Below are 10443 nucleotides of genomic sequence, written 5' to 3' on the forward strand. Positions count from 1 at the left end.
CACCTCCCTCAGCCAGTCTTTCATCATTTCCTCATCCATCCAGCCCTTTTCATTTGCCTTAATGATGATTCCTGCTGGAAACTTCTCTTTAGGCAAAGTCTTTCTCTTAAAAATCACCATAGGCGGCAGTTTCTGTCCATTAGCATGGCAGCCAAGCACAACAGTAAAAGAAGACTTTTCGTGCCCCGTTGTGCGTATCGCTACCGTGCTGGTCCCCTTCTTCTCCACAGTGTGACTCACCGGGATGTCGAAAGTGAGCGGCACCTCGTCCATGTTAGTGATGTGGCTGGGCTGGATGTGTTTGTTGGCGATGTGTTTGCTGCAGTAGGAGCGGAAGATGGCCAGCTTTTCATTATAATCCGCTGGAAGTTGCTGCGCTACCGTAGTCCTGGTCCGGATGGAAAAATGGCAGCGTTTCATGAAACGAAAGCACCAAGACGGACCTCCTCGGAAATGTTCAATTTTCATTTCTTCTGCTAGCGAAACTGCTTTTAGTCGAATGGTGACCGTCGAAACGCTTCTCCCACTCGTTCTTTGCTCGATGATCCACTGCTCGAGTCTTTCCTCCAACTCAAGCCACCTCGCCTTATGTCCGCGGAAACTCATCTGCGTCTTCTTGACCTGTCGGAGCTTGTTTTCCAGCTTCCTCCACTTGCGAACCATCGATTCATTAATCTTAAATTCTCTCGCGGCTGCTCGAATTCCATGTTCCTCCGCGTAGCTGATGGCCTTCAGTTTAAACTGTGCTTCGTAAGCGTGTCTCTTTGCCATTTTCAGGGTTGTTAAAACAACGATGTTCCGCATAATGCACATACCTGTCCTTTTATACAGGTATGTGCAATTGTCCCAGTATATACAATCAACGCCCACACTTCACCCTTTAGCGTTCTCATGGTGTTCTCTACTACGTCCTCCTTACAACACACAGGGCGCACTGCACTACAGGGCGCGCCGCACTTTTTAAAGAAAATCTAAGGCTTTTATGTGCGCCTTATAGTTGCGAAAATACGGTAATTTGTTTTAAAACTGGTTTAACTTGACAGCAAAGAGCTGAGGACTGTTCTTATTTTTGTGGTTGCTTATTTTGTTTATTTATTGCTATTTTATTGTATTAGAAAGCACCAATTAATGCATTGATCGTGTTTTAGAGTGATTTAATCACTTCTTATCATTGCAGACAGTGAACGCGCTGCATGGAAATTTAGATTTTTCTCATTGCTTTTTGCATGTACCGTGGTGAGCTTGAGTGGTGATGGGCATTGAACGCACAGTGATCTACACTTGAATCTAAACGAGCAAAAATATACACAAGAAAATTGTCCAATTTGACACATGGTGTTGGGCATTAACATAGTCCCTGCAGTGCTTATCCTGTCTTCTTCATACTATCATAAAATTTTCTAGTTTTTAATGTATCTAATAAAGTAGATCTTTGTTTATTGTTTATTAAATTGTAAATTGTTTGATTGGTGCTACTGTATAGAAAGATTTTGTATTAGCATTAAGCCTTGTGAACTGACTGTATGACTGGCTCAGTTCCTATTACAACAGCACCTCCCACAGGTCACACTAGAGTATAACAGTTTTAGTCAGGGAGGGGACCAGAGTAATGTCTCGGAACTAAAGAAATACCAAGTGGAAATGGACACAGGCAAAAGGAGAGCATGCAAACTCTCTCAGAGGACCTGTATTTAAGTGTCATTGAAGAGATACGAACCAGTAACACTGTTGCTGTGAAGCAGCGTGCCAGGGTTCCTGGGTGTTCACCCACTGTTTTCAGTTGTTTCATGTTCCTCAAAAGAGGAGGGACTTTAATCATCAAGTAAGAAAGAATCTTAGAAGAGGGACAAAGTTATAACATTTGAGTTTGTTAGAAAGGTGTCAGGGGCTCATAAGCACTTCTAACTGATGATGGCAGAAACTGAACTCTGCTTTCCAAATCTCAACTCCTCCTGCAGTAGAGTAAAGCATTCTCCCTCAGACTCAGTGCTTATTTATGTAATTCTAACCATCATTTCTCTTCTTACTGTGGCTCTAAACCTGCTGGTCATCATCTCCATCTCCCACTTCAAGTAGATACTTAATACATTTATAAGTCTAGCAGTTGTACAGGAGAAAATGACTGACATAAAATAAGTTAAACAGAACAACTTTTTGACAATGTTTTGATGTGGATGATCGGCTGGAATAATTGATGCTACAAATCTCTTCTATCTCTTATCTCTCCAGGCAGCTCCACACTCCTACAAACCACCTCCTCCTCTCCCTGGCAGTCTCTGATTTCTTTGTGGGTCTCAATATGTGCTTTCAAAGTATGCTCATAGATGGTTGTTGGTATCTTGGTGACCTCATGTGTGTCTTGTATTATGTTTTCGACATAGTTGTTACTTCTGCCTCAGTAGGAACCATGGTGCTCATTTCAGTTGACCGTTATGTGGCCATTTGTGATCCTCTTCATTATCCCACCAAAGTCACTCCAAAAAGAGTTCAGACCTGTGTCTTAATGTGTTGGATTTGCTCGCTCCTAGTAGTCGGTGTGCTCTTGAAGGATAACCTGGATAAACCAGGTAGATTTAATTCCTGCTTTGGAGAGTGTGTTATTTATGTTGACTTTGCAATACAAGTTACCGATCTTATTTTGACAATCCTCCTTCCCATTACTGTCATCGTAATTTTGTATGTAAGAGTATTTGCCGTGGCCGTGTTTCAGATTCGGGCCATGCAACCTCATGTTGCAGCTGTCACACAGAGGGGGAAAGTAAATCCAAAAAAATCTGAACTGAAAGCAGCTAGGACTCTTGGCATTGTTATTGTTGCATTTCTGATATGCCTATTCCCATATTACAGTGTAATACTCTCAGGCCAGGACACACTGCTTGATATTTCATCCGTTACCTTTTTTTTATGTTTGTTTTATTTTAATTCCTGTCTCAACCCTATCATCTATGCCTTTTTCTACCCATGGTTTAGAAAATCTGTTAAACTTATTGTTACATTTCAAATAGTCAAGTCTGGCTCCAGTGATGCCAGCATGCTGTGACTGAAATAAGCCCTTCAAGTCAAGCCAAATAAATAAAATAATATTTCCATATTTCAAATTGCAAATATATATTATATTATATATAAACTGCAAAAGAAAAGAAGAAGATTACTTCTTCTTTTCTATTGTTGGCAGCCAGTTAGCCTGTGGCCTCAAATACATCAAAATATTTGTTTTGGTTCCTTATAGCCTCTAAAATCTTAAAATTGCAAAATAAGTTAAAAGCAAAAGCAAGTGCCCCAGATCCAATTATAGATAGATAGATAGATAGATAGATAGATAGATAGATAGATAGATAGATAGATAGATAGATAAAATCTACAGAAAAATAATTACATCAATTATATATTGCATATACTTATTGGAGGTACTTGAGCAGCTTGACAACATTTTAAAATTTTACGCGGCGCAGTACTTTTTTGTTGCAGGTACTATTGTATAATATCAGAATGCCATGATGTCAGTTTCTGCTGTATATCCAGCCTCTCTCAGTATTTAATCTCTTATAATCTTTGATTAATCATCCCGGGTCCTGTGGGAGCCATACGATGTTTCTTTCTGTACTATATTCTTGATATCAATATTTGTGAATCCATTGTAATGCACTTGCAATTATTTGTGACATGCTCTGAAAGTCTTCTCTAAATAAATAAAATTGCTGCATTGTTCTTGAAAGAAAAAAAATAGCATAGGTTTATAAGGAAACACAACGGGCTACCGCGATATCTTTATTTACATAATAATTGTGATAGTGAGCAATAGAATGCATACTGTCATCAAGTGTTGACATATTCAACTAATTTATTTGTTTGTATGATATGGATTTGACTATTTAGAGATAAAAATGATTGGTTATTATAAATATATTATGCTTATGTAAGGCTCTAGACTAACTTTTTGCCACGGTTACACTGGTGCGCCTTTTTTTTTTAGGCGCACCAGCACAAAATTTAGGCACACCCAAATTTTCAACCACAACGCTCAACACCGCAGTTTTACATGTGCACTTTTTGGGGGGAAAATTGCGGTCTATATAGACAATATTCATTTGTAAACAATTAATTAACAAACTTGTCAACAAAGTTATTTATTTGGAGCACATTTCTACAAAAAAGATAAGTTACTGTAAAAGTGCTTGTGCTTAAAGTGCTTTGGCACTCTTTGGCAACATTGTAGACAATGTTAAACTTAATCATCACATTGGCCTCCTTCGCTGAAAGGCAGTGGCGAGAGGGTACTCTTGGGCAGTGGATTTATCACAGCATATAATGTGTTTTCTGGATACACTGTGATTTTTCAGTGTTCAGAGACTGATGGCTCCGTGTCAGAGCACTGTCTACGGATCAGGCCTTAACAAAAATTGTATCAATAGTTCTTTTCATCTTTTCTTTTTACCCACAGCTGCATCCACTCTGTCGGGCCTAGCTGCTCACTAGGGCTGGGTATCATCACTGATTTCTATAATCCATTCGATTCCAATTCACAAGGTTCCAATTCGATTCAATTTTGCCTGAGATAGTCAGAAATTTATATTTCTGATCATTTATCAGTACTGATACTATGAGACTTTATCATAGGTGTAACATCACAACAGATGCCTTTGTGTCAAAGTAACTGAGAATAAAACACAGAAAAACATGAAGGCGCTTTTCCTGGCCTGGCTTTTTAAAGCAGATAACCTTAAAAATATTCTGCAATTTTGCATAATCTTAAAAAGTTTAAATTTCTTCAGTATTGAACAGCAGAAATTAGGCTTTCTTGTCCAAGGACATTTAAGTAAGAAAAAAAATCACAGTGGCCGACAGCGCTGTAAACAACGGTAGACTGGTGGGTAATAATGAGTGAATGAATAATGCAGAAAACAGAGATTTGAGATGGGAAACTGTTCTTGAAGTACACACAGTGAGCTGTGCATGAAGTTTGATTTTTATCGTGGTGGAAGCAAAACAGCAAACGTCAGAGGGAATTAATGACCGCGGTCAAGTGAGCCGTCATTTGTGAGCCATGGTCAAGCAAGCCGCTTCTTATCCACCGCATGAATTTTCTTGCGCTTCTACACCAATATTTACGGTAGCGCCTTTTCTCGTTATTTCCCGATCGAAAGCCTAGACCCACGCACACGTGCGCGCATGCGAACAATCACACACGCACACGCCCACACAAATTGCAATGGGATAGCCCAATACAGCCATCGGGACAGTCTGGTTGCATATTGAAAAATTCATTAAAAATCATTCTTGATAGTTGATGTCCAGATTTCAACACAATCCTCCTCTGGAACACCTACTGTACCTCTGGGCCAGGTTTCATCCAGATCTACTGTAATATTCTTCAAAAATTAAAGAACATTTATAATCAATTCAATACAGTATAATTATGTCATTTTCAAAATTTCATTTAAAATCATCCTTAATAGTTGAGGCCCAACTTTCAACACATTCCCCCTCTGGAACACCTACTGTACCTCTGGGCCACGTTTCATGCAGATCTACTGTAATATTCCTCAGAAATTAAAGGGCATTTATATTCAATGCAATACAGTCAATACACTTTAATTATGTCAATTTAAAAACAAACATTAAAAATCTTCCTTAATAGTTGAGGCCCATCTTCCAAAAGAGACTTACTCTTGGACACCTACTGTACCTCTGTGCCAAGTTTCATCCAGATTTACTGTAATATTCCTCAGAAATTAAAGGACATTTATATTCAATGCAATACAGTCAATACACTTTTATTGTATTTTTTGTATTTTCAAAAAAATCATTAAAAATCTTCCTTAATAGTTGACACCTACTGTACCTCTGGACCAGGTTTCATCCAGATCTACTGTAATATTTCTCAGAAATTAAAGGAAACATGTATTCAATGCAATACAGTCAACACAATAGAATTGTGTCAATTTCAAAAATTCATTAAAAATCTTCCTCAATAGTTGATGTCCAACTTTCAACACATTCTTCCTCTGGGACTCCTACTGTACCTCTGGACTAAGTTTCATCCAGATCTACTGTAATATTCCTCAGAAATTAAAGGAAACTTGTATTTAATGGCATATTTAATTAATGTATTTTATCGCGCCTGGCCCTCCTATATGTACTATGAGTCTTACCCAGTAGATAATGTACAGTTCAGATGGAGCTGACGGGACTTGCTCAGTCCTACATACCTCAAAACTTTCCAGGTGTCTTCCCTGCTAACACTGATAAAATAAGCAAACCTGAGAAGCACTGCAGGTCAAATCCTATCAGTCCCACGTGTTAACAGTAGCTCCCCTATTGAACTCTCTAATCCTAAGTGAAAACAAAACACAAATTATTGTTTTTGATAGTCACATTCCCCTGAACCAGCTAACTGATACACTGGGGTCCTATGTAGGCCATCTCTCTTATACCGTTAGAAATCTTGGAGTGGTCCTGGATAGCTCCCTCAAGCAAGTCTCCACAGTTGTGAAAATGAGTTTTTACCAGCTATGCCAAATTTCCAAGGCAAAGCCCTATATTCCACATAAAGACCTTAAAAAGCTTATCCTCACTTTCATTACTACTAATAATAATGGATTGCATTTATATAGCGCTTTACAAGTCACATTCACACACTGGTGGAGGCAGCTACAGTTGTAGCCACAGCTGCCCTGGGGCAGACTGACAGAAGCGACGCTGCCATATTGCGCCATCACTGTAGTAGGGTAGGGTAAAGTGTCTTGCCCAAGGACACAATTAGTTCAAATTGCCGCAGCACGTCTCTTAACTGGCTCCAGAAGGCATAATCACTTCACCCCTGCCCTAGCCAATCTACACTGGCTCCCCATCAAATACTGTATCATTTTTAAAATCCTTTTGTATACTTTTAAAATTTTAAATAACTTGGTGCTATTAAATCCCATTCTTTGTATTCTTCAACGGCCAAGAGAGACACGGCTCAAAGTGGTCTAACTCAAAAGATCTTTAATTTTACATTCCGGAAAATGGAGACTTAGCTCACCCAGTGTAAATTCACTCAGTAGAAAAAAAGGCGGCTAGCGTCCGTCCCAGTGCGTTAAAGCAAGAGACTTTTGCTAAGAACTCAGGTTGATGTTTAGCGTCCCGTAAGAACATCTCAGTGCGTTAAAGCAGGAGACGTTTGTTACGGATTAATAGAATCGGTGTTTCATCCGCGGCGGTGTGTGATCCGTCTTAGTTATTAGGAAAAAAGTGGCGGTGTTGTGAACCGTGCCCGTGCGTTAAAGCAGGAAACGTGTGTTACTATTAGTTAGAAAACGGGGTTTAAGGCCTTGTCGCCAGCTGAGGGCCGTGGGTGTGTTGAGAGTTTGGCAACTCAACCCATCTTCGGACGCGTTGTTGGGACCTGTGGGACAGGAGCCAGGTTGGTAACCTGGGCACCGGGGGCGCCCTAAATAACTAAAGCTAGGTGTTGGATCGTAGTCGTGGTTGGTAACCTGCATGAGAGTGGGGGCAAGTTGCTTCGTAGAGTACGACTGCTTGGCTCGTCCCACTGACTGCAGTGTGTGTAGATTGCGTGTGTGTGTGAAAGCGCCGTTAGAGTCTGTGTCTCGTCTGAAGTACGGGAGTCAATTAAAGTAACAAAAAGAATTTGTGTCTAAAAGTGTGTGTTTGTGGTGTGTAGAAATCGCGGCAGGAGGCCGTGTCACGAGTTGTTGCAAACTGTGAAGTCAATTGGGGGGTTGAATTTGGTTTTATATTTTTTAGGGGAAGAGAAACCGCGGTATCGAGTCCGTGGCACAGTTTGAATAATTTGAGATTACCGAAAAGCACCACTGAACGACACAGGAAATCATTCCTGCCTGTGGCCATCTCCCTGTACAACGCATCCACTTAACACACTGTTTGCTGCTACAGCTACACATGTTTCTTTTCCAAATATTTATTTATAAGTGACTTATGTATGTATGTATGTATGTATATATATGTATATATTGTACTATTCTTAGTTAGCGTATTGTCTGTCTTGTCTTAATGTTGGTTTAAAATGGAGCACTGTAACAAAAAATAATTTCCCCCAGGGATCAATAAAGTATTCTGATTCTGATTCTGATAATTTGTGAGGTGCACCTGCTCTGTGTGCCGCTTAGGGAGTTGTCCGGAATAAGCAGAGGAGGAAGTGTCCTGCAGTGAGTTGCGAACTGGACTGCGAGAAGTAGGTGTGTGAGTGCCAGCCTTAAGGGGTGGGCTCATAGGTGAAACGAAGGAGGAGTAATAAGGAGGAGCTCGGAGGGTCCCGACGAAAACAAACGACGACATCTGGTGGTAAGTAACGGAATTCCAGGTGGGTTAAAAATAATGGCTGAACAAGAGGAGATTATTAGAGAAGGAGTGAGGAGTCCAACAGAGGGAGAAATGCAATGGAAAACTGTTGATAAGCAAAAAGCGAAATTAGGGGAAGCATTGAAGATCACCATGACCGGACATCTGACAGGTAAGAATGATAAAATACTGGAAATGGGGAAGGAAATAATGAGTGTATGTGATCAAGCTGGAATAAAAGGTGATATGCAATGTTCTCTCGCAAAGGTTTTATTGGAAGCGGCCAAGGCATCCGAGGAGAAGGAGGAGAAACTCAGGAGAGAGTTGGATGGAGCACATACTTTGGAGAAGAGGGGAGTTAGGAAACAAATAAAAGAGGAGGAGGAGAAACGAGCCAGGCTGGCTGTATGGGGAATCAGCTACCAAGGACTGGAGCACTGGATGAGGGAACCTGTGGAAGAGGAAGGTAAGTTGAGACCTGGTGGTCTTTCACACCCTCACCCCACAGCCCCTCCTTTTTCAGCACGTCCTCCACCATATTGTGGTAATTATCCAACATTGAGTATTGAGGATGGCAGGATGGAGAATGAAGAGGGAACGGTGCTGCGCCTAACTGGAGGGCAGGCGGAGTGTGACTATGAGGACCAGCACCGCCCTAAGCCGCAGCAACAAAACATAGCAATAGGACCTACAAAGACAGCGCTACCTGCTGGTCATACTCAGACCAACTTGGAACAAAAAGATGGTGAGGACGAGGAAGGAGAGGAAGAACAGTCTGGTGCAGCCGGAGCAACAGCTAGGACTCCTCTGGAATTATTACCCGAAGAGGTAGAGAAACTGGTGGACATGGTGAGTAAACGGTTCGATGAAGAACAATTTTGGGAAAAATTTAAGAAGCAAAAGGTAAAAGCTAAAGGGAGTGGAGTCTTAGGTCCAGATGTGAGGAAGAAGGTGCATCTTAAGGTGCAAATACCTAAGGTAAGAGGTGTTGACTCCTGGGATGGTTGGATACAGGGCACTCTGGAAGAGGATATAGATGAGTGTAGTGTGATTCAGAGTGCAGGAGGGGATGAAGATGACTCAAGAGGATGGCCCGCATTTGGATCTCGAAGACAGAAAGAGGAGATGGAGGAGCAATGGCTTCGCAGTGGAGGAGAGCTTGGAGGTCATCCGATGTGGAGAAGAAGTCAAATGAAAGCGGCAGAAAAACCCCAGGGGGAAGTCCTGCGACACCCCAGTTCTGCATTAGGAATGCTCCTAGTGGTTGCAGCAGGAGGTGAGAGAAGATATAAACCATATGGGGTAGGGGATGTTACATCCCTGGCGCAGATGCTCCCACCCATCATTGATGGAGGCGCGGGCTGGCTGAGACAACTTGATAAAGTGACATCAGGCACACAGCTCGCCTTGGGGGATTTTCGAGCCATAGATCGATCAATCAATCAATCAATCAATCAATCAAAGCTTTATCTGTCACAAGCAGGTTGCCCTGCAGTGAAATGGGACCCCCCCCCGACCTTACACACATAACACAGACATCACATGGGGTTACAAGTCGGAGATCGGTAGCGTTACAGAAAAACACTGAAATGTACACAACAACGGGAAGGTACAAGAGGAAAAAAAGAGACCTCCACTCATGCTGTGCTTCCATGGTAGGACAGCACGAGAACAGGAAACAAAAAAAAAAAAAAAAAACTCCTCTGCACAAAAAAGCAAATGAATGTCCACAGCACAACATTGTGAAAGACATGACAAGCCACAGGGTTGGGAAGGGGATGAGGAGTAATCCCAGGCAACACAGCAGCCATCCTGCAACGGCGCCATCTCCAGCGCGGGCCCGGACCCGCCTCGTGTTCCCAGTGGGCAACAAGCATCGAAGCCGTTGGAAAGGGAGGGGGGATGAGTGAGTGCTTATCAGTGTAAGTGTATGTGTGTTAGGTATTTTAGTACCATGGTAGCATTTACTGGATATTGTTTTATAGTGACATTATGCAGGAAAACTCTGTTACTCAATAAGGCCCATCTACTAGTTGTTTTTCTCTTTCTCTGTGACCCAAGAATTAAGGTGTAAGACTCACAAGCTGGTACCAGAAGGTCGAAAACACCACAGAGATGAGACCACTTCCTTACTCCCAT

At 41.6% G+C, this 10443-nt stretch overlaps 1 protein-coding gene across 1 annotated transcript; it reads left to right on the plus strand.

The window, feature by feature from the left end:
- The first annotated feature begins 1908 nt into the window (after nucleotides 1–1908).
- LOC146615551 (trace amine-associated receptor 13c-like) lies at nucleotides 1909–3040 on the plus strand. Its single transcript, XM_085373933.1, has 2 exons — nucleotides 1909–2072; nucleotides 2230–3040. The coding sequence occupies exons 1-2, from the start codon at nucleotides 1909–1911 to the stop codon at nucleotides 3038–3040; spliced, it is 975 nt and encodes a 324-aa protein (XP_085230059.1).
- The last annotated feature ends 7403 nt before the right edge of the window (nucleotides 3041–10443 follow it).

The sequence above is a fragment of the Diplotaxodon limnothrissa genome, linkage group LG16 (genome assembly GCF_057381915.1).
Source record: "Diplotaxodon limnothrissa isolate DT_005_m linkage group LG16, D_limnothrissa_male_GT1.1, whole genome shotgun sequence".
In the NCBI taxonomy this organism is placed as follows: Eukaryota; Metazoa; Chordata; class Actinopteri; order Cichliformes; family Cichlidae; genus Diplotaxodon; species Diplotaxodon limnothrissa.

Bases quoted from the DNA above. Each gene is read 5' to 3' on its own strand.
- LOC146615551 (XM_085373933.1), top strand. From the start codon at position 1,909: ATGATGGCAGAAACTGAACTCTGCTTTCCAAATCTCAACTCCTCCTGC. The intron at 2,073-2,229 runs GTAGATACTTAA...TTATCTCTCCAG, and splicing joins ATCTCCATCTCCCACTTCAA to GCAGCTCCACACTCCTACAA.